This window comes from Semicossyphus pulcher, unplaced genomic scaffold (genome assembly GCF_022749685.1).
Source record: "Semicossyphus pulcher isolate SPU_LCO1_2020_fin unplaced genomic scaffold, fSemPul1.0.p SCAF_10, whole genome shotgun sequence".
Taxonomy (NCBI): Eukaryota; Metazoa; Chordata; class Actinopteri; order Labriformes; family Labridae; genus Semicossyphus; species Semicossyphus pulcher.
Window position 1 is genome coordinate 22,675,187 of NW_027211604.1, and position 25,269 is coordinate 22,700,455.

The 25,269-nt window shown below is 40.2% G+C and overlaps 1 protein-coding gene across 1 annotated transcript in view; it reads left to right on the forward strand.

Moving 5' to 3' along the window:
- Positions 1-24,492, forward strand: part of vps37d (VPS37D subunit of ESCRT-I) — a 35,036-nt gene extending 10,544 nt beyond the window's left edge. Inside the window, exons 3-4 of the mRNA XM_069675945.1 lie at positions 14,349-14,431; positions 22,879-24,492. Coding sequence (XP_069532046.1) covers positions 14,349-14,431; positions 22,879-23,418 — 623 coding nt within the window. The 3' untranslated portion in view covers positions 23,419-24,492. The remainder of the gene's footprint in view (positions 1-14,348; positions 14,432-22,878) is intronic.
- Positions 24,493-25,269: the final 777 nt, after the last annotated feature.

Below are 25,269 nucleotides of genomic sequence, written 5' to 3' on the forward strand. Positions count from 1 at the left end.
AGAGCGAGCGGAAGGACTCATGATGAAGCGCAGGACTGATTTTTTTTTTTAGCATTGCCTTTTGTTGCAGCTCCATCCTCATTTAATTTGACTCTTATACTACACGCTACATCAGTTTGAAGTATGTTTGACCCAGCATGCACACACAAGTTTCTATCTAAAGTTGGCAGCTGCAAACTCAACAACACTTTACATGATTCTTTTAAAACTCATGTTTAACACATTTAGAAATCATGTTTTTTTTTCCTTGATTCGAGCAGTGGGCAATACTAAACGATTTCATGTCAGCGGTGGAGCGAAGGGAAGGAGCTGCTCTGTGAGTGAGGAGCGAGATTCTCACCAAGTCACTCCACTCAATTGTTTTAGTTGCAAGGGAGGATATTGTAGGGTAAACAGGGAAGCATGCTGAGGGTAAACTTTGTGCAGACAACTTTATTTTTAGAGAACTAAACAAGTCCTGAAAATCAGTTTTTTGCTGACCTCCAGTGGTTTAATTTCTCACCCTGCGGCAGTGATATAAACGTTTAATCCAGCACCACTTGACATCATTGTTGTTGGGTGTAGTTACAAGTGGTACAAAGCATACTTCTGAGCACTCATAACAGTGATGCTGGGTGCGGCTACATGAGCAACAGTACTGAAACGTTCAACCAGAGAGGACAGTTGAGGCATTTTCAGGCTTGTACAAAGTTAACTTGCCAAACACTTGCTTATGTTGGTGACAAAACCTACTTCAGGTTCTGTCAAGATCCAAGAGACAGGATAGTGTGAAGGAAAATTCATCCTGAGACAGAAACTGATAAGCAATATTTTATATGTGTTTATTACATCTTGAGAGTTTTTTTAATTTAAATGGATAAGAGGCAAAATGTTGACAGCATCAGGTCACTTTGAGATATTTTCAGCACATCTATGTTGCTATTTAAAACATCAGCACACAGTCAGATATCGTGTCATTTACCATGTCTCAAAGAGGAAGAGCTTCTTCCTGCATTTTGCTTTTTACATTTGCACACTTTAGAAAGAACATACAGTAAGCTGTTTTAAATTACAGATATTTCAGCGTTCACGTAACAAGTTTCGAGTTTGCTGTATTTATATCACCATGAGGGCACTTTTGCTTCCCCAGTGGGTGTTGAAAAGCATCCTGGGGCACTTTACTGAAATCACTACTGAGGCAGAAGTGGCTGAGCTGAGGCAGGTTGAGGTAAATTGAGCAATCACTTAAGCCTACCCTAGAAAGGAATTGTCCAGTCATAGCTAAACAACCAAAACCAGTAGCCTAACTTTGCATTTCTCTGCTTGTTCAAGTGGTTTGTATGAAGCTGCTGTAAGTCATACACAGTAGTTTAGATCTGCTAGTTTTATTTCTCCTCTTGTCTGCTCCAGCATTAGCTGTAAACGTTAGCATGTCAAAAGCTTGCGACCTTCACTAGCAACTGAACATACATGCTGATTCTACGCTTAATCCAGAAGGCAACTGGACACCTTAACCTAACCGCTACAAACTGACTAACACCTTCAGCATCTTAACACTCTGAATCCCTGAAAAATGTATCAGACGCTGAGCTTACTCACAGATTCAAAAAGTGAATGTGACCTGACAGCAAAATACACCTCATAAATGTCTAAACCTTTGACACGATGTTTGTATCAGACGCTGAGAAACACGAGGAAACATTCAGATCTATTACATCCTTAAAACCCACAAGAGGCAACCAAGTCCAATTGCCCTTTGGATTAAGCTTAGAATTACCATAACCTGGAGAACCTGGAGAACCCTGGAGAACCTTCAGACAACATACACTCTGTCATGTTATACACTATTTTGACTCGTTTGAAAATAACTTGGCTGGAAATAATCAAAACTCTGGCTCAATAAATTGGTTGAAAATACTCCTGCTAACGTTAGCTACATTAGCTGGTTATCTACCATTAAAAGGATTTGTTTGTGAGGGTTGCTGTTTCATCCAGCCAGAAAATGAGAGGCTTTTATCTGCCTCTGTTTGAAATCAAGGACCCACTGTTTACTAAGTTACTCAGAATTTAGATGCAAATCTGCTTGCTGTTATCAAGGTAGACTGCCTCCCGGGAGTTGTTAAACAATGCGAGCGGATGATATTAATCACTGTAATAAAGCTCTTTCCCACTGCGACAAAGAACCACAGACAGAACCCCATTGTTGAAGAAATAAGATGTTGAATCTCACGTCAGTTTAATGAGATATCAATCGGTTACCGTTGCTGAAAACGTGAAATAAAGCTTGATTCTGACAGCTTTGTTTCGGCACCAGCATTTATCATCTATGTGAGCTGCCTGATATTTGACTCCTGGCATCAGTTTAGTCAAACCTTTGTATGTCGACTGTGGCGGATCATTTGATGCCACTGAAAGCTTACAGCTGTGTGAATGTTGCAGTCTACTGACAACGGCTAGACTGCACCTTTTGTGTATTATAATTCTCCTTTCATGTCCTGTAATCCATGTGCCAATCCATGTTTTACATCTAAAGAGCGTGAAATGCAGAAATTACATTTTTGTAACAACAAATATATTAAAAAATATCGAGTTGATCCTCTTCCCATCAACCACACAGTAAATTCTCCACACACCCACGAGTTTGGGAGAAGTCGAGGTCAGCCTGCTGCAGGACTCTACATGTTAAGTCTTCTTTTCATACTCTTGCATTTGTGATGCTGGGTGTGGTCATCAAAATGGGATTATGGGCTTGTTTGTTGTTACTGTAGCAGATCTGAGCGAATGTGAACTCTGAGACGAGGTTTTTATATTCACTTCCTCTGGGAACACAGCTGACTGTTGGTGGAGAACAAAGTGCATATGGTGTCTCGTAACCTTTTTTATGCTTTCTGTTTGGGAGTTTCCACATTCACAGTTGAATAAAAGAATTGTACTCTTTGACTGAAAGTAAACTAGCCTCTTGTGGGTTTTGAGGATGTAAAAGATCTGAATGTTTCCTCGTGTTTCTCAGCGTCTGATACGAATCGTGTTGTAGGTTTAGACATTTATGAGGTGTATTTTGCTGTCAGGTCACATTCGCGTTTTGAATCTGTGAGTAAGCTCAGCGTCTGATACATTTTTCAGGGACTCAGAGTGTTAAGATGCTGAAGGTGTTACTCACGGTTTGTAGCAGTTTGTAGGTTAAGGTGTCAGACAAAGCACTGGGGTAAAGATCAGGTCTACCTCAGAAACCCTGTAGGCTACATTCTCAGTTGAGGCATTCTCAGCTTACTTGTGCCTTAAAACCTACTTTTTTTTTTTGCAGAGGCAGAGAGGTTTCTCCCTGTTGTTACTGTTAGGGATGGAAGATGTGAGGGAAATATCTAACTGGCATTTTTTAGAGCAATGTAGTGACTGTAATTCATAGTAGAAGACGCAATTAAAATCAAACTGCAGGCGTGTATTTGGGGGCAACATAGAACCAACCAACATCTTTATCTGGTTTTTCTCTTTCATCTGAATCAGATGAAAATACTGCAGTTGCTTGTTGGTGAGACATTATGCATTAATTATCCATTTAGGTCATATCTATTAAGATATTACAACAGCAGTACAGTCATATTAGTCAGTAGCAGTCTCACTTATGGTAGTCTGATAGCTAAACCTAACTCATCACTGCTCTGTAGCAGAGCAGCGGGGTGTACTACGAAGCAGGATTTACTGTTATCAAGGTAACTTCAGGGTCAACTCCGAGTTTTCAGTACTACAAAGGTTCTTCTTACCAGGGAAGATCACCACAGTAACTTATGCTGATCACCTTATCTGCTCTGGAGCAGATGATTGTATAAAAACATATTCATCGTGCTTTACTGACATATACATGTACAACAGAGACTGTTAAAAACAATGAAGCCTTGTACATGTTGGACTTGTGGATTGTGGTTTTATAGCCTATTTTTTATTTGCTCCATGGATCCGCTTGATACGGATATATGTTATAATAAATATATCGTGCTCTGATGATGGACCAGTGGTATTATTATATTAGCACATTTACACAGTTTTTTTTCTATTTGTCCTTCCTGCATTCAGCAGCTACAGCTGAGTGGTAACAGTCTGGATTATGTGTAATTTCTTCATATCTTTGTAATATCATAGTTTGCTCTTAGTTTGTAAAATAAAGTTTGTAAAAGGCCCGGCTAAACACATCAACACTAAGAGGAAAAAGCACTCTGGGTTGTTTAGCATTTCTTTAATCTAATCACAATCAGTTTGGGCAGAGGTAAGCCCAGGGTGCAGCATTTAGGTTTGAAAACAGGACAATATACCTGCTAGCTTACCCCTCTGCAAGACAGAGGGGGGTATCACATAGCTTGCTTACATAGTTAAAACACTAATTCTGTCTAAGAATGACACAGCCCACTCCTTACTTAATCAAACATCTAAAATCTTTCAGACTAGTGCTTCATCTTCAACAAAACCATCTTTGGCTGAGTGTAATTCGTTAAGCACCAGCACACTGACAACTAATTAACCAGGCAACAGACAAAGCTTGGCATCTAGGCTCACATCTCACATAAAACATGTCGATTAGCTACAGCTGAGTGAACCTGCTGGGCCAAATTTGTAAGGCTAGAAAGTACTGAGTTAGTCTACTCTGTCTGTAGGTTTCTTTACCAAGCACAACAAATTATAATGAAATCCTGAGTTCTTAGCTTTAACTGTCACTTGCTACCGCTTGTTAGGACTCTACTAATCACGTCAAATGTAATTAAAATCCTGGCACTTGCAACTGGAACATTCTGCTCTTTCAGATCACAATTTAAATATTGCGACAATCATTAAGCCTGTGCTGCTGCACTAATGCCATTCCTGCTGGTTGTCAGGGCACCTGCACATAGTTTGAAACTCCTACCCAGCCTCCCCATAAGCAACATTACATTAGTAGAGGCATGGATAAAAGTGCACAGGAACTTGGCTATTCAAAATGGGAGGAAAGCAGGAAAAATTCTTCAAATAGATTTAATGTAAAGCTGACAGATGAGCTCTTCCAGTTGTAGAAACACAGACTCTGGCATAACACAGCTGCCTTAAAGCCAACATTAATCCTGTGAGCTGCGTTGACCGTGACTGAACAGGCTGAGAAAAGATCATCAACACTCAAAAACTCCAACAACATAATGTAAAAAGATGATTGACAGGAGACATCACAGTGGTGAGCACTTACGAGGAACAATTGATAGAAAATGTGGCTTTTTTCTAACATTTTGATAGCAAATATTATTCCTCCCAGCTGAGCGTGGCATAATTCAGCAGGGATTCCTGAACAAACTTTAAATAGCAAAGTGTTATCTCAGTGTGCAGAAGCTGTGAAGCTGTTATCACACTTGTGTTGGATATAAAAGGACTCCTCTCAGGTTGCCTTGCTGCGTTGTGTGAAAGAGGACAAACATTAGGCTGGAGAGCTGCGGGGTCGTTATTCACTCCTGATTGGTTGGCTAATTTTCAAGCCTGGGATACATCCATGCCCTTCAAGGCCCCATCTGTAATACCATGACCTATTTGTGTATAATCAGCTGCAGATCGCTTGCCCGGCATGTTGAACTGCATTTCTTCACTTGATTTCTCATGGCCATTCATCGCAGCAGAGTTAGCAGCTTGTTGTGGTGAAAGAATTGTATTCATTTCATTATCCTCGACCCATTGCGTCTCCATGTTTGTGTTGTTTCCAGCTGGCGCCCCATCAATCGGATGCATTGATATCTTGCAGGCTCTGACCAGAGACAAAGATACCGACATGTCAGGCGTGTAACGTGGAAATCTGTTGAGCTTTAAGGCGAGAGAGGATGCTGGAAGAAAAGCCACGATGTGCTGTTATTTCCACTGACTCTTCTATTCATTTGACATGTGCGGTAAATCACCACACTTCCTTATATGCATTTTAGAAGACCTTTATACATTTCTACACAAACTTGCAGAAGCGTCTCCCTCATTTAAAAATTGTCTCTTTGATAAATGGGTACCATTTGAAGCTTCACTTTCTTTGATCGATTTCCACGCTGTATGGAAAACACTATATGACTGAATGTGCAGCAATAATGTAGTGAAGCATAAAATGTAAATTACATCCAACTTCCAAGAAGAGATATGTGAAAAACAGCATAAAGAAATAATGTTAACGTGGATGAAGGAGGAACGCCGGTGCACTGATGTGTAAACTGTTATGATTCTTGTAGTATCTCCACAGCTGCTTTATACATTATGAAAGTTTATCTTCCGCTTCATTAAATCTCTGCAGCCATCCAAAGGCATCACGACACACATGTTAAAATAAATCTGCAGCCTCTGAAGTGTTGCATCAGAGCTTAGTTCCATCGCACACGCTGTCCACCTTGTTTATCTTCATTAAATCACGTGTAAATAACACCAAGCTGCTTTAAAATAAACACGCATACCTCTCCACACATCACACTGCTCTGTTATAACTCAGTGTCATGCTGTTTATGCGTGAGATGGCAAGACTTCTGGAGCTCATCTAGGCTGTGTTTAATTCTTGAAAAGCATTACAGTGCAAATACTGTTGTATCACATCAGTTATGAGATGATGTAACCATAGAGACACAGCACAATTAAGTTCCACCCACAGCCGGAGGGGGAAAACAATTCCTTCACTCTCCATTGTTGACTCTGTTTTGTGTGAAGGTGCTGCCTTGTCACTTCCATCTGCTAGCGCACAACAGAGAAAGCCTTAAGCTGCTGTGTGGTGGGACGCACTACCAAAGGGTGAAGAACACAGAACAAAGTTTTTGTAGGCTAGTGAACCGAAAAACGGAGCCTTTAAGAAGACAAACATCGGGACAGGCAGAAAGATGTGAGGCATCAGCAGGAAGAAATAGGAACAATGGCATCCTGACTCTCAGTGTGCCTAATATTACATGTGCGGCAAATGTTAAACACTCTCTTCATGCCAGATAGGATCTTTGTTAACATAGGGAATGTAAAATTCATAGAGCTGTGGCTGTGTGGCGATTATTACACAAGCTACTGTTGCTAATTTGGTCACACAAAGAGAGGAGAGGTTCAAGCTAAGCTAAGAATATTTATTTGATGAAGTATTTGTAAATGTAAGAAAGCTGGCTAGCTTCAGATATTTTGTTAGTGTTGTAGCCCTTGGTTGAATATTGTGATGCTGATTGTTTTCCCCCTGCTGGGCTTGGTAGATTCAGAGTACAGCACATTGGGTTGTGTCTCTATTTACTGCATGAAATAGCATGGCTGATAAAGCATAGGATTAGATAAACAAGCATAACAAACTATTGTATTTGTTTCTTTATTTTGTCATGCTACTAAATTTTTAAAACAGAAACCATCTGCCTTTCCACCCCTCTGATGAATCTCCACCTTCCAGATATCAAAATGATTTCCTCCAGAAGACAATTCTTCATTTGGGGCGCTGTTTAGCTCAGTTGGCAGAGCAGGCGCCCCATGTACAGAGGCTACAGTCCTCGTCGCACTGATCGCAGGTTCGACTCCCGGTCTGCTGATCATTTGGTGCATGTCATCCCCCGCTCTCTGCTCCCAACATTTCCTGTCTATCTTCAGCTGTCCTGTATATAAAGCCAAAGGCCAAAAAAATCTTAAAAGACAATTCTTCATTTGTTGAGCTGTTGTTGTCACACCCTGCTGTGATTTGCACAGCTGCTTCAGGGCAATGAGACCAGTGATGTGAGAAAGTTGTACAAACTCGTGGTTTCGGCCATTCTACATTCCTACAACACCCAGCGTGCATTGCGCCCCTCCCTCTGAAAGAAACGGCCCAGCGAGAGATGCTGGAGTGAAAAACTACTGTTTTCGCTGCAGGCGATGGCTCAAAGCGGTACAGAATCCGAAATAGGAATGCGAATATACCAGTGGATCGTCTAAACATTCTTCAGATCTGCAGTCTACATTTCAAACCTGACACTTTTGAATGAGACATTACATTGAAGGCGGACGTCCTAGATTGAGGAAGCGTAGTTAAGCGAGCTCCCTGGCCTCTACCAGATGGCGCATTTTATGTAGTCTGGTGGAGGCTTTCCAGGGCCCATTTAAGGTGGCCTGCTGTGGCTACAGTCAAATAAAAAAGTGACTGTACAGTACACTGTATGTTTATTAAGAACTTGACACTTTAATCGAAATATAAAAATATATTTAATTTGCTAATATTAATTTATTAAAGACTACTAGTTAAGACAGGCTGTATACATTTTGTTAAATTGCCTCTTTTTGGTTTGTTTTTATATTTGCAATTTACATTTGATCCATCTGGACTTGGTGGCTCCGGGACCAGTGCCTCAATATTGTAGCCTCTTTCCCTGACACCCTCTGCTCTATATCCCCTTTCACCTACATTAACCAAAATAGCAGTTGCTCACGGGGACGTCCACTGAGCCCACGTGACCCAACACCTATGCCTGTCGTCGCGTTTGCGTGAGTAAAATGTGACCCCATGTCTCGTGTAGTTGTCTCAGCGTGATGAATCAGACAAATTTTGATAACAGCGCACCCTTTCACAGTCTCTCCTGGAAGGCATTCATGGCCTTCATGGTGTTTTACTCACTTTGACACGTGAAAAGTGACAGAAGTTGTTGTGGTGAAAATGAAAAATGAAATAAAACTGAGTTAGAGAAAGAAGTTTAATCCCTGTTTGCTTTCACACATCTGCTCTACTGATGAATCCTTACCTAAGGTGGGTGTGCGTCTTGAATTTAAGGATACAAAGTCCTAGAGTTAACCTCAGCATTGTCACATAAAACTAACCCTTAATGTTGATAGTATTTTTTAGAAAACAGCATCATGGTTGGACCAAATATCAGCTGAAACACGAGTGATTTGAAGGAGTAGAAGAGCTCCCGCAGCCCCTCTGGATTACTCGTGTCCTCTATCTCAGTGTTTACGGCAGCTCTCCGGTAGCCTCAGCCAGGTCCATTAACATGTTGACATCAGCTGTTTGCCAAGAGGCTGCTTCTCAGCCCGCACAGTGACAGTAACTGTCACATCAGTGTACACGAACATGTAGGTTTAGATTCAGATCACTGCAGAGGATTTTAGTGCTGACTCTTAAACATGAGCGGACGTTTTGACAGTCAAGGTTTGAAGGAGAAGTGGTGCCTGACGATCGTTTATTTTGTTTTGGGAACAAGCTCTTCAGATTTTAATGCTGCCAGAACTGTTGCAGCCCAACAGCATGATTGTTAAAACATGCTTGATTTGGTGTGTCTAGTCTGGATTGTGACACAGTGCACATCTGATGAGAAAGAAAGGAAAAGAACCACGTATTGCTTTCAACAACTAAAATTTACAATAAAACTCACTGAAAACAAAAAGTAGCAGCTATTTTTTAGTTGATCATCTCATTGATTAATTTAATAAATGTACATAAATTAACCAATCTTTTCCAGGACTAGTCAGTATGCTAAACCTTTTACAGCAATTTTACATAACAAATATTCAGTATAGGTAGTTTTTATTTAGTAATGTCACATTAAAATACACTGTTGTTCACACCCAACTTATTTATTTATTTGTCACCTCCCCCCAGTGCAACGGAGATAAATGGGATTTAATTTGTCGTACTCTCAGTAGCAGTCTAGTCATTATAATTGCTGGTAATCCTCAAAGCACTCTGTCAGCAGATTCTTTACAGACTTGTTCCTTTTAAACTGTTTGCACACAGAAATGTCAGAGGCAGATATCTCAAAACAAATAAATATATATATACGAGACAAATAAAAACCAAGAGTAAAAGTATCCGCCTGGATAGATGCCACTCGGGGTAAATGGAAAAATATGTTTATCCTAAGCTTTGTGAACTGACCCTTTAACAGCTTGAGCCAAAGGGATGCGATGTCAGTTTGTCCATCTGTCCATCCCTCTGTTCATCTGTCTGTTCTCAGAGGATCATTCAGAATAGTTTTTGCGATCGCGTGAAATTTTCCTTTTAACTGAAAGTCTCCATCCAGTCAGAGATGTCCCCACAGAGCACTCTGCTGCTTGGCAAGGTAGCTCCATTTTTGCATGAAATTAGCTGCAGATATCACAGTCCCCAGTGGAGAAATCCCTCAGTGAGTTGTCTCGTCCATATAAATGATGAAATAATATAACAAAAAAAATAAGTGGTCCCTCAACTCCATATTTAAAAGCCCAGCTAACAATTATTTTCTTTATTAATTTATACATTTCTTTTACAAAAAAGAGTGAAAGAGGACTATTCAGAAGGATCAAAGGGGATGTTATTAAATTGCTTAAGATATTTAACTTGTATTAACATAAATCCAAAAAAGCAGCAAATTATAATGTTGAAGAAGTATTAGCATTTTGATAACAATAATGACTCAAAATTATAATAGAGTTGCTGATATTAGACAATCCTTCTCATTGTAGCTGCCAGGTTAATATGCGAGATACGGTTTCTAAAAAGAAGTCCAGTGGGGGCAACTCCAGCAGTCAGGAAAATAACAGGAAAATACATCATCAATGCAGGAAGTGGGGATTGTTTTGAGGACAGCAACATTCAAGTTCTTGGAAAGTGTTTGTTTTCTTGGCTTGCCTATGAAAAACCAAATCTGGTGCTTGGGTGGACACACTTTGGACACACTATGACCTTCTAGCAGAAGTGCAGGAGACATTAACTTAGTTTTTACACAAGTGATTAGCAGCATTCCTTGATGACGTGTTCGAGACAGACAGGAATGAAAATATGTCTTTGCTGTTCACTTCACAATCATGAGTGTCTGCAGTCAGCCAAAGTAATTTAATCCAGCTGTAACAGTTACAGTGCTTTATCATCAATACACAGATGTTGCCTGACAACATGAATGTCCACAGGATTCCATGATGATTATTTTTCTGTTTATCCATCTATTAATCTACAAATCATTGCAGTCTCAGCATTTTAATCATGTTTACATTATTGCTGGTTTGAAGCATGCATCCAAGAGCAGCTTTGTTGAGGGCTTGTTGGAGAAACAGGAAAATGTCTCGTGCAGCATACACAGTGTTCGAGCGGTGTTTTCATTTTACAGTAGCAGGAGCGTGACTATCCTCCTCATCGTGTCATGTCTGCTCCCAGACACATTGAGTTACCTCATCACCGACACCATTGACTTTCACTAAGCTGCACTATGAGGCTATGGCCTCCAGGTCCACTCCCCCATCCCCAGTTGCCCTGCACCTCCCCAAATGTAGGTCACACACAGCTGCTATAGGAGTGTTTGTTTGCCTGGCTGTCACCTCCTATTACACCCCCATCCCCTCAACATCTGCAGTTAGGGGTCATAAACAAGGCCATCACTTAATGCATGCATGCTTTTTACTACAGAAGAGTCGAATATGGCCAAAACACTCAAATGTAACGTTTAGGGATGAATTATTAATACTGAGCTGACGGCATCACACAGATTAGTGTCAAAGAAGAGGTCTGTTGAATGTTTCCTGCTCAGAAACCTTCTTCTTTTTAAAGGGAGTTTATCGCCTGTAAAGATCCGGCTGAATTATTTGACTGCCAAACATTTAAAAGGAACATTGTCCCTGTAAATGCAACTGTCTGCACACGTTGTCCTTTTCCTGTCTATGCGTCCTGATGGGGGGTTGAGATCTCCCTCAGGGCTCAGAGTTATTAGAGTCATTACTGTGACCTTTATTTGCCCCCCAGTCTCTGCTCAACCCGGTCCGACTCGGGGGGGTTAGCGTGGTTGTCACAGCGTCTCTCGGAGGGACAAGACACACTTTTCAGTCAGCTGGGTCAGGCCTGTACATAATGATGACCAACCATGAACCCCAGGAGGGGAACACATGCTGCGTGTATGTGCGTGAGAATCCTGCATTTATACATATTTATAAGGCAGGCTGTGTTTCTGCTTGTGTCTGTAGGTCATCATTTGTCTTTAGTGTTGGGCTACAATTTTAGCTGTGTTTTTGTCTTGTTTTCGTCTGCATTGGGGCAAACTGGCACTATAAAAGTATGCAGAATTGGCTATTAGCAGTTCCTGTTTGCAGTATACTCATTTGTACAGATGTCTATCTCTGGATTAGGATACTGAAGAGAACCTAAAACATGTGTTGATTTTGATTCTCAGAGCTTTTAAGAAGTATCTCTTTGTCTGTGACTTGCTAAGAGGATTTATAGATCCAACACTGAATCTAAAAATATCTTTATCATGTCAGTTTTTTCAGATTCCACTGGGTTATGGCTCCAAGAAGGAGTGAGATTTTAGATTTTAAAATTGCAGCAATTTAGGGAACCTTGAATGTTGATATGTCGTCAAATCAACAGGACCAGTTATTATAACTAACTTCCTTGAACACGTGCATCTCTCGCCTTTACCTTTCTTTCTCCCTTTATGATCCCCCATTGACCCCTCGAACACAATTTGAAAATCTCTGCTTTATTAGTTTTATTAGCTGTGGAGAGATGACAGGAAGTGAGGGAAGATAAAGGATGGAAAACAACATGAACAAATACAGTTTGGGGTCAGTGCCACAATCACAAGTCTTTGATCTTTTTAAAATTTCCATTGTCAGCAAAAAAGTTGTTCTTATTTAATTGAAGTCATGTCCTCAGGAAATATCCTTAAATGAGTAACATTTGTTGTGTTTGTTGTTCAAGGCAATTCAGAGAGTTTTTTTCCCCTTGTGGGACAAACTCTGCAAATATTCCACCAGCTTGAGTTGTCTGAAGACTTCAGCATCATGAACATGGGAATTTTTGCCATCACTTACACCCCACATTGCATCAACGTGGCATTATTGTAGTTGATACTGGCGGACACATTTTTAACACGTTAACTGTTGACGTGTTACATGTCTGATTATGACTGTCTGTGCTTCTTGCCCTGTTTGACTATATTTGTTGTGGCCATCCCAAATCTCAAAATTACCTTGGTAATTTCAACATTTACCTAAAATTTTTTCGACTTGATGCCAATGAGACAGTAATAATCTGGAAGATTTTCATGTAAATAAATGTTTGTTAAGTCACTATCTATCACTGAATAGATAACATAATGGTGATTGAGCCTATGACCCACTGATGAAAGCCTTTGCATTTGCATTATTATGGACTGGGTGTCTATGGCAACTTTCTTGGAAAAAATCACAAGCGGCGCCTAGTTAGTGACGCGTTTTCCATCAGCCAGCAGTGGTTGGTCTGCCAGAGAGGGTAGGCGGAGCTAATGCAACATAAAGGGGCTGCTATTCTGGTCTCTGCAAGTGTTGCGAGTAAACAGTAATCTACTATGGCTGAACAAACAGAGAAAAGATCGATAACTACAGATACAACTTCAAAAATAAGTGAAAATCCAAAGAAAAAGAAACAAATTGACGCTCAGATGAAGGCAAACAGTCTAAAAAGGAAAGCGACCGTCAGCGAGGAAAATCAAGAGTTACTAACGTAACAAAGGGAGCCAACCATGGACGTCACACATGTCTGGATATGTGGGAAGTGTGCGCCGACAATTACCGTTTATCTTCATAGGTGCTGCCAAAGAGAACGGAACTGAGATCCTCAAGATTATGACTTTAAGTTTTAATAAGCAAAATAAATAAAAAAAGCCACCTTAAAGCCATAGTACAATGCATGTATAAATCTTACTTATTTAAAAAAATATATCATAACTGATTGAAAGAGAGACCCAGGTCGTAATAAACTGGTATAACCTTTCAAGACAAATAAGGAGCATTCAGTTTCTATCAATGTCTCCTCACACTTTGCTGACCGAATGTGTCACATGACAAAATAATACTGGGTCGTCATGTCACCGCTTCCTCCTCCTGATGTAATGCTGATATGATCATGTTTGATTTATCTGTGGCAGATCATATTTGATACGGTTTTGAAGACAGCTGCCTCAATCTTTTTGTTAAGGCTCCCTACATTTTTTATAGTATTGACATTAACATAAATAATTCAAATATGGTATCTGTGTGCACACATGAACACTGTGAGTACCCAGGCATTATTGATGAGGCACGACGTTAAAGAGAAAAAATAATAAAAACATGTATTTGTTGAAGTTTTATAGATTTATTAGCTGCATTAAATCTGAGTGGTGCATCTGAGAAAGTAATATGAGTGGTTGGTGAAAATGAGAAACAGAAAACGATCTCAGTTTCGTGGTCAAACCAAACTAAGACCCGCTTCTCAAAATAGCTCAAAGCTGAATATTTACTGCCCCTGTTTCCCCTTTTTACTAGCCAACAACCGTCCACCACCATCTCCTCGTCAGCACATACCCCGAAGGCTTTTTGTGATTTGGAAAATAATTCCGTAATCTGTGGTTTCTTGGTTACAGCTTTCTTCCCTTTTTTTCCAAATGTCTGCATGCATCAGTGATGTTTCTTTGTCTTTGCAGAAGCTCACGGCCAGAAGCACAGCCTGCAGACAGCGCAGAATCTCCTGCAAGAAGAGGTGGCACGTGCTGAGGAGCATTCAGAGGTAAAAGAGAGAAAAAAGGAACAAAATGCTCATGAAATTGAACTCTTTCTGCTTGTTCTTGCTCACAGTCTTGCATCACTTTGACAGCATATTTGTGGGTGATTCTTGAAAAGCAGGCTGCAGTGTATCTGACAGCCCACCCACTTCTGTGCAATCTGATCTCCAAAGGCACGAGAAATATACATACAGTGAGCAATCTGCCAAAATCTGAGAGCAACTAAACCCACTTCCACCATGGTGAAATGGCTCTGCAAAAATCTCTTTATATACTGTATTTGTTTTCCGCCCATCCTGCAGTCGGATTTTACAGTTTTAAGGAACACATTTCTCCTTACTTTCCAACTGATTCCTCTTGGGGATGAAACAGTCTTAGTTAGATAAGTGACCCTGCATAACTAAATATTGAAGAGGAGTCTATGTTTTTGTTTAAATGAAAAAAAAGTTAATTTTTCTGACTAACAAAAAAAACTGTGGGAAGATACAAAGTGAAACCGTGGGCGCGTTTGAGAAGGATATTAGCATATTGTGGGTGACTAAGGGCTCCTGTGTCGCTGCATAAATCAACAAACCAAATCTCATCCTTGTAGGCGCTGCTTCATCTCATTAAGGTGAAAATAAACTCTACTGTACACCCAGTGAGTGTTATAAATTCATATTCAAACGATAGACATTTTGGATTAAAATAATAGTAATTATACAATTATTTTTGCAGCACGTTTTGAAACAGCTACAAAGTGCTCTACATGGTTGAACCAGATTTTTAAAAATCCAGGAATGCACTGCGGCTAATAACATCAGACAAATATTTAGAATAATATAATACACAACAATAATAGAAGAGCTATGCTTACAACAACTAATTTAATTTCTCCATAACACAAAATAAAGGAACTTATAAAATCATATGGATGAAAAATGTGTGTCAATTAGTTCAGTATTTTGCTTTAGGCAGACTTTGCAGAACAGGATCGTTTATCTGGATGTAGAAAAAACACTTACTGTAGCTCACATATAGCAATGTTAGCTACATTGCTGTGACATAATGATAAATATCTTAAACACACATACAAGATTATATTTAAGTCATATCTGACCATTAAAGCTGAATTAAACAGGTATCATGCAAATTGGTTCTGCTTACAGCTCGACATCTTTCCTTACGGATGCAGAGCTATAGTGTTGTGTTAGCTAGTGTTATGCTAGCCTTGGTTAGCTTAATGTCAGCAGAAGTAAAGTTAGCTATTGTTATGATTTCACAGACTGATAGGACAATCTGCACACCCAGTCCTAAATGTCTTGATATCTTAATTAAGATGATTAAACATGAATTTAATGGATTTTAATGACTGGTATTTAATATTTATTAAGCTATAGCTACTGCTTTTTGTCTGCTCTTAACTGCTAGCTGGCTACAACATAAGAAGGACATAATAAGCTTCCACTAGAAGGTTTATTGTTGACAGATCTCTTTACTTTGTTGGTCTTCTTGAGCAGCAGAAAGACGTAATACTTGCTAACTTTAATTAGTGGTTTGAATGTCTCGTGCATAAATGTTTATAGAGCTCATTCAATCTGAAAACAAGTAGCCTGTTGTATCTTATTCTTGGCCATATATAAAACAACTTGGGGCAATGAGGTTGCAGTGATTGAAATTCGTTGTTTTGAAATTCAGTATTAATCGATTCAATTTCACATTGAATATAAACCAGATTTATGCTGGTTCATGATTAAAGGAAATGGCAAATGTTTGATTTACTTCAAAAGCCAAGCGACATATTCTCCCATTTACTCACAGTGCTATCTGTCATGCAGATACTTTAGGTCTGCTTTTATTTGTAGAGGCCTGTGATGTCTGCCCCTACCACCATGCAGAAGAGGCAAATTGTGTTTTGTTTGTTGCTCTCGCGGTCTTTAAAAATGACCTTTGAAGAGCTCAAAACAATGTACTTTCTGGCGAAACACAACCCTTGTTACTCAGGATAATCCATAAACCTCACGTTGAACAGTTTTCTGTTTTTCACTCGAGAGGAGAGCAGAATAAAAACATGACTACACCAATACTAAATTAATTATCTGCCGGCCTTGAAGCATTCAATGCTGTCTGACAAATACTCTGTGAAAGAGGACTGCAGCATTCCTGCAGTACAAAAGCTGTGTGTATATATTCTCATGTTTACCTGCACGTGCTCACTCCCTTTACTAAACTACACACTGACTCTTTGACATGCATGTACTGACACGACAAGCGTGTGCACACGACTCAGGCAGCACACACAACCCATATTTCATGAGTCTGTCTAAATAATGATGAATAGCGGTTCAGTGGACCTTATTCTGCGTGCGCTAAAGAGATTATTGGACTGAGATAACAACAATCTTAATACTGTCTTGTCTCTGCCTGCTCTGTCAGCTCACGGTGGATTATAGGTGGATTTTTCAGGCTGTGTTTTCAAACAGGGTGTCATCGTCGCGCTTAGTAATGCTGCATGTTGAAAGATACCCAACAAGATAAATTACCCTGCACCATTTGTAAGAAGAAGTAAAAGAAACAAGTATATAACAAAAACAGACAGAGACGTTGACCCAAAACTTTCTACCTGATGCCTCCCTCCTGTCTTTAAGCATGGACATGTTTTGTGTTGCTCCTCGGCTTGTTGAACAAGCAAGTTTCGATTGGTTTAAGATATTGTCATTTAAGTTTCTGTGAGCCTTTCTGATATTGACTTTAAAATTGGTCATTGTTAAGCTTAAATATCGATCGAATACGAGTGCGGCGCCGCCCACACAGTCCTGAGAAATTATCTAAAACCAGTGGTTCTCAACTGGTCTAGCCTCAGGACCCATCACCACCTCCTTAATGACAAATTGCGACCCGGATTTCTCAACCACTCAAATTTATTTAATAAAAAATGGTGCAGTTTGGACCTGAGACCGCTTCCTGACCAGCAGGTAGCAGTGCGAGGAAAACATTCCCTCTACAATTCATTTAATTAGCAGGCTTTTTCCCACAGAAATAAACAAAAAAGTGCAACATAAATGCAACTGCTGTAGAGCTCATTAAGTTTCAAGAATGTAACTGTAGCTGGGATTATCCAATCAGTGGATACATGAAGTGTTGATAAACTAAACTACTACTGCACACACTTCATAGGAAACCCATGTCCTTCAAAATAAAAGCGCAGCATAAACTTTTAGCCACAACTTTTTTTTCCAAGCACACATCTGCAACCTACTAAAAACAGCTCTGCAACCCACCTTTGGGTCCCGACCCACCACTTGAGAACCATGGGTCTGAACAACTAAATAAGCTGCTTTTCTTACTAGGTTTTCTAACAGTTTATTTATGTGACTCCTAACTTAATTTATTACACATGCATTTTTACTATTTCAAATCTACAGAGGCTTTAAGTCATTACCTTCAGTTGAGACCTGTAGTTATGGTAGTAACACAACAAACATTACTATATTAATACAAGTCACAGAGACCCTTGTTAAAGGAAATCACTTTGAGCGGCAACATTTCAAATTACAGCTGAAATAGAAAACCAGGTCGTGCATTTGTTTTCACTGCATGATCAAAGTACCACTTTATAAATGTCTTTCCTATCCTTTTTAACTTGTACAGAGACAAACAAGTTTCTTCTCATTCAAATCACCCTGGACCCGCCTGTTTCAGCTCCTCTGGATTAAGTCATGAGCCCGCTTTAGTTTTCCAAATTTCCTCCAGTGTGTGCATGCATCATTTCCTGTGAATCCCTTTTGCACGTACATTGGAGCATGGCAGACTCTCCCACAGACAGTGTTAACCACCACATAGAAAGTTAAATTGCAGATGTTCTTTCATGCTGCATTATGTTGTGATAATTGCTGTAGCATGTGGTGAAAGACGAACTTCCATGTTAACGGACAATAGCTCATGTGAAGAGTGTTATCCTTTCATATTTGATCTTCACTCGTGAGTGGAGAGGCGTTTAAGGTCTATTACAGACTAAATGCCAAAAACTGGCCATGAAAAATATCCTCAGGATTATAAATAATAAGGCTTTAAAACTCCCAGCAGGTGCCAACACTGGTCAGTTCTGATGCTAAATGCTTGTCTCTCCATCAGTTCATCCAGCAGTTGTTTACACCCTGTCACATGACCCTGCCGGCTCAGCTGTCAATCAAACTTCTGTAAGGTCTTTAGGCTTGGCCACCTAAGAAGAATTTCTGATGTTTCTCCACAGAACTTTTCTTTCATCAGATAAATGTTGAATTAATATTAAATCAATAAAATTAAAACATATTCACAATTAATCTTGAAAATCACTCCTACATATGGAGTGCATGGGCTCCAAATTGATGATTTATGTGGCTCCAGTTGGACTTTAAAAAACAAATCACATGAAAGCTCATGTATCATGTGTCATTTGGCATATTCCAGATTTTAACTGTGTAAATATATATAAACGTATATATTACTCCTGCATTAGTAAGAATAGATTGCAGGTAAACAGTGAAAAAAGCTTTAGAGAAGAAGAATTGTAGTAAGATATTTGTATTTCGTTTTGTTGATATCTCAGCGATAACCACATAAATATGCTTCTTCTCAAAAAGTCTAAAACCAAAATTAATAGCATTTTTATTTACTCATCAAAACAAACTATATCAATAAATATAAGAGTGAAAAATACCAAAAGATGGCAAATTAAAATGTTTGTCCTTCATCCAAAACCTCCCCAAAAAACCTGATATATTAGGATAAAACATTATCTGTTATTAGATAAAATAATAGTAACAATCTCTTCAGTTAACATGATGCATTAACACTCAGTTCTTATAAAATCCCGGATCTTATTTCTGTCTCAGTAAGATGGTAAATGAGTCTTATTCACACATGAAACCCACACTGCTGCTTCAGGCTCGCATTGATCCTCCCAGCGCACCTCCCCCACCTCACACCGGCTCCGATCAATACCCCCATGACTCAGTCATTAAACTGGCTGTCCGCTGATTGATTAAGCAACAGCAGGCACATGCTGAACAGCCTCCCTGAAGCAATACTGAGAAACACCTCAGTACATTTGTTAATGAGTCGAATTCATCAGAAGGAACACGACTGTTATTTTTCTTTAAATACAAGGTAGAAATGAAAGTAACCTAGTTTCCAATGACAGCATATTAAAGATTGACATACTTACTAATTCATGCTGCCACATATTTTGAATTTACTGATGAAATAGTCTTTAAAATTGCACTCCTGTGAGTGTAGGTGTACTGTGCTTTAGCAGACCTGAATCAATATGAACCTTATCTCTTTTATGCCTCCTGTTCTGTGACTATCTCCTCTGATCTCACTGGTTTGAGATTAAACCCTCAGAGGGTCACTGCCTCAGTAATAAAACGCTCTCTTGATTTTTGTGATAGTTCCACATCAAATAGAGCAGTTTCAAAAACATTGAATGTAGATGTATTCACAGCCGTGGCACAGACCATAAAATGTGGAAGAGTGTGTCTTTCCTTTTGTGTGTCGGCCTTTGAAGACTCCGGCCAGCAGCCTCTTCCTCTGTCGCCTAAAGTCATACACCCTTCCCTATTTTGAAAATTCCTCGTCAGGTACCAACATGAAAATAGAAGTCTGATGTCACAGGAAACAAAACGTCAACTTGCTTTTGTCCTGAGTGCTTGTAAAAAACACTCCCAGGAGGGTTTGCTCTGGTTTGAACGACCCCTCAGCCTCCAAACTAAGCTTGTTTTGTGCTGAAGCGAGTGCACACACAGCGGACTGGTTTGAGGTTTTTACTTGAGTTCACAGCTCCTCAAAGGATCTGCTCATTATATGTTAAAGCTGTCGGACTGCAGCCAAATGGTCTGAGCTGATGTTGTTAGGAATTGCACTGCTGCCAAAGTGGTGTATTCCCCTGTGGTGGTCTTAATCGTGCAAACAAGAACAAGAAACCCTTTAAAATTTGCATAAATGGCTTTATGATGAAGGATTCCCCAGCAGAGATCTTTCTCCATTCAAAGGCTTCTCTGTTTTTCTTAACCTGATTAAAGGAAACCAGTATTTTTTGTTTCTAATATGTGTCAAAGATCAAGTTACTTTCAGTACATTTTTTAGGTAAAAAATGAGAAGGTGAAATACAAAACAAGTAATAGTGGGTACATTTTGGATGTACATAAATGGATGGAAAAAAAGTAATAATCCCGAAGATTTTCATTGAAGTAAATGTCTGTTAAGTCTCTATCTATCGCCGAATGAGGTAACACAATGGTGATTGAGCCGATGGCCCACTGATGAAAGCCTTTGCATTTGCAGAATTACAGACTGAGTGTCTGGTGTGAATTCCGCGGAAAAAGCGGCACCCAGTTAGTGACGCGATTTCCATCACCCAGCAGTGGTTGGTCTGCCAGAGAGGGTAGGCGGAGCTAAGCGGCTGCTTTTCCAGTCTCTGCAAGTGTTGCGAGTAAACAGTAATCTACTATGGCTGAACAAACAAAGAAAAGATGGACGACTACAGATACAACTTCAACAAGAAGTGAAAATCCAAAGAAAAACAAACAAACTCGACGCTCAGATGAAGCAAACAGTCTAAAAAGGAAAGCGACCGTCAGCGAGGAAAATCAAGAGTTACAACCGGAGCCAACCGTGGACGTCACACATGCAACACTGTCTGGATATCTGGGAAGTGTGCTCCCCCAATTTCTGTTTATCGCCATAGGTGCTGCCAAAGAGAACGAAACTGAGACCTTTGAGATTAGCACTTTAAATAGTTTTTATCATCAACTCATCTATAGATTATTTTCTAGAATGATTGTTTTGCTTCTAAAATATTTGTACGTTGAGAAAAATGCAAAAGCTGACATTGAGATTTTGTCTCCTTCCAAAAACCCAAACATATTTGGCGACAAACAAAATCAGCAATAACTCACATTAAAGAAGCTCAAACTAGATAATATTTGACATTTAGCTCAAAATGTGATTAATTATGGAACGATTAAGGTGTTATCAAAATATTTGGCATTTAATTTCTGCGTTTCCTGTCTGATAATTGGGTAATCTTTTGCATCCAGTTTAATCAGCCATTTATTCTCATCCTCAAAAGTAAATATAGTAATAGTGAAATTGACAAAATCAGGCAGCGACAAATACGAAGAAGAGCATCTTCTTGGATCCTGAATTTGACTAAAGACTGAGCAAAGGAAATATTTTTCTGTGCTGTGTTGCAATGTATGAATATAACACTTTCTGTTTGCACACTCCAGATAAAAATTAAATGAGCTTTACATGTAACAGCTGTTGTATATTGGCAGTTAGGCCAATTTAATTCACTGCGACCTGGGGTTATTTAACACCGTCCACGCCAGATGGAGAAGCTCTCGAGCCACAGTGGGGGAAGACTTAGTGGGAGGAGACGTAATAAACCAGAATCCCACCAATAAGATGACAGGGGTGACCAGTCACGAGCACAGAGGGAGAATTAACATTCAGTGTCTAACTTAGCATCTTTCTTTTGATGCCACCACACAAATCTAACAGCGATTCTCTCCCTGTCCTATTTTCTCTCTGCTTGATTCTTACGTCTTTTGTGTTCTTGCTTTAGATTTAAATTGAATGTACCTTGATATTATCTTGTTTTGTCTGGCTGTGTTGTTTGGGTTTTTGTTGTTGTATTGCCCTCTGAGTGTCCTCTCTTGCTTTGTTTGTCAAGGTACTTAATGAAGTCTTGTTTTTAAAGGTGAAATATAGTTTAGTCATATTTTGTTGTGCTTTTCTCCCTCGTTAGAAACCTTTTTATGCATCTACATGACCATGAAATCATGTTCCAGCAGCAGAAATGTAGCCGTGTTAACCGTGTTTCCCTAATCGTTTACCCTGATTATGGAAACATTGCATCAAAGAAATCAGATTATTGCAGAAAGCCAACAGTATCGTGGCGACTTAAGTGCACGTAAACACACATTAAGCATATATTTTGGCTACAAACGTCCCAATGTTTCCCTGTGAGAACAAGGAGAATGCGATTAAATGACCAAAACTTGACTAAAGCCCTCCTTTTTAAGTCTCAGGCCTGTAAAGCTCAAAAATATCTGTATCATCTTTTCAACAACCGCTGTGGTTCATGTAGAGATTACTTCATCAATGTAAGTTTTGTCCTAAACCAGACGAGGCTCACACTCGGCTCTCACGTCCTGGGAACACATACAGACACAGATCTAAGGCCTTTCAAGCGTTGCCAAATGTAACAGTTGCAGCACATGGCCCATTGTTAGCTGTGTAAAATGTAGTTACAGTGAGATATTGCAGCCCACAAACTATGCCAAAGTTCATGGGTAAACATCCCCCAGCTTATTAAATCCTCTTTATACTTAGAGGAGTTTGTTTGCAGGACTCCCCGCCGTGGGACCTCCCTTTGTGTGTCGTCCTGCCTGTTGATGCCGGTTTATTTGTCTGCCCTGCTTCACAGGAGCTGCTGGAGAAGTTCATGGAGGGAAACGTAAGCCTGGATGATTTTCTGGACTCCTTCCAAAGCTCCAGGAAGACGTATCACATCCGCCGGGCTCAAGCGGAGAAGATGCAGGAGGTCGCTCAGGCCAAGAGGCAGCCGTGCAAAAGCAAAAGGGCGGAAGAGAGCAAAGTCCCTGAGGTGAGGAAGGACTCGGAGCAACCGCAGGAGCCTCAGCGGCACAACGGATTTGTAGCGCAGGGACCACTTAGGGTGTTCCAGGTACGCTACGGCCTCACGCCAGCCATCCTTCTACCGCATTACCCCGTTTCTCCGCCTGCCTCAGCTCCAGGCTTTCAGAGTAGTACCCCCCCACCCGAACCACAACATGGACAGACCCACATCCTCAGCCCGAGCACCCAGCTCCCAGGACACGGCCAGCCTGTCGGCCTCAGGGTCATCGGACAGTTACCAGGCGGCTGGCCGGCTAACGGGCGGCCGGTGAGAGTGCAGCAGCTTTACAGGCCGAACCCTCAGCAGCCGGAGCCGCCGTACCGATAAGCTGGAGGAGGAGGAGGGGGAGGAAGATGAAAAGCCGGTGTGAGAGGGCTTCCAAGACGTGGAACCATACAGTGGCTGTCACAATCATGTAAGCAAAGACTGATCCAGAGACAGGCAGCGCTGCAGACGTCCGTTTCTGTTCTCCATCCATGACACACAAATGTAAGCAGAGCAGAGAAGTATGAGATAAGGCAGCAGGTAAAGAGAGATGGGGAGGACCAGGGGTGGGCTCAGATAGCTTTGAAGCTAACAAATCTCTAAACACACCTTTATCTCACCTCTTTCTTTTTCATTAATAATGACGAAAATGTAAACGAAATCTTGGCTGATTTACTGCCACTGCCATTACTGTGGTGACACTGACCATGGAGGCTGAGGTGTTCAGGTTAATCCAGGACGACAGTCGCCGCCTCTATCAGATAAAGGTACTCTGTGTTAATATGCGAGCTATAAATAAAACATTAATGCACCGCTTTTGACTTTCGCTGCTTGTGGAAGTGATTTGTGGAGAAGTACTAAAGGCAAATCTTAATCTAAAACACCATGATTTTATTGCTTTTTAATCAGATGAAATGCATCACTAAATTTAGAAATCAGAAACACTTGATGCTGTTAAAGTGGAATTCCTGTCTGGATGTGTAGCACGGAGCAACAAGAGATATGAGAGGCTGTTTGTGACTCACTGTAAGTCCTGTGTAGGCAGTGTATTGTTTCATGGTCCGTCCTTTATAGGCTGCAATCATGAGGACATTTGAGAGAGTGAAATAGATTTTATGGAGAAGAAGGTTGTGACAGCAGATGAGATGTGTAGTGAAACCAGGGAAAGCATCGTTAAGATTTTAACTTTATTCAAACGGCATTTGATGACAATAGGGCTGGGCAATATGACAATATACACCCACCGGCCACTTCATTAGGTACAAATCTCATGTAATCCAATACACCAGCTCAGCCATAAGATTTGCTTTATGTTGCCTGTAATGTACAGGCCTTTTTCTAAGCTGTCATAGAGGTGCTAATTCAATGATATTTCAGTGAACCTGCAGCGAACCACAGAGGGAGGCTCTGTTTATTAACGTGCAGAAAAGGACCCAGGCTCAGCCCAAGGGAAAACGGAAACTCAGTACTTTTTATTTGTCAAGTATTTAATTCACACAGGATCATCCAAAAATAGGCTTTACCATGTGGTTATTTTATATGTACTAATCATTTGTTAAATTACCAGAAGACATGATATATCGTGATACATATCGTAATCGAGATATATCGTGATAGAGGATTTTGGCCATATCGCCCAGCCCTAGATGATATTGTCAACATGTAAAAGCTTCTGCAGGATATCCTCGACAGATTTCTTAGTAAAGAATCTTGATAAACAAAATCCAACAAGTGAGGTGCCACTGCAGTAATTGCAGCTTGTCTTCTTCCACTCATCTATACATTTGCAGCTTCTGTTGCCAACGCTGGTTGCAGATTTGATCAGCTGCATTCTGTAGCGTCAAAACTGCTGCTCGTCTCATTTTCAGACTGTAGCTACAAGCTGCCATTAAAAACTTGTGTTTTGGCCATCTCAGCCAACAAAAGGTGACTAAACATCTGTGACTTTTACTTATTTTGGCCTTTAATTACTTGATTTGTTCAGTGGATTTAATGCTGTTTTTGCGTTGGATAAAATGCAATTGAACTCCATCCCGAAGGAGGACATGCAAGTTTTATTTTATTTTTATTGTGTTTAAATGGAGGTATGTGAAGCACAGGTTGGTGAAGCACATCTTCAGCTGCAAAAAAACAGATGTCATTGTCCATTCGTACATCAGAGAGAAGCTTTGTGAGATGCCAAGAGCCATGCAG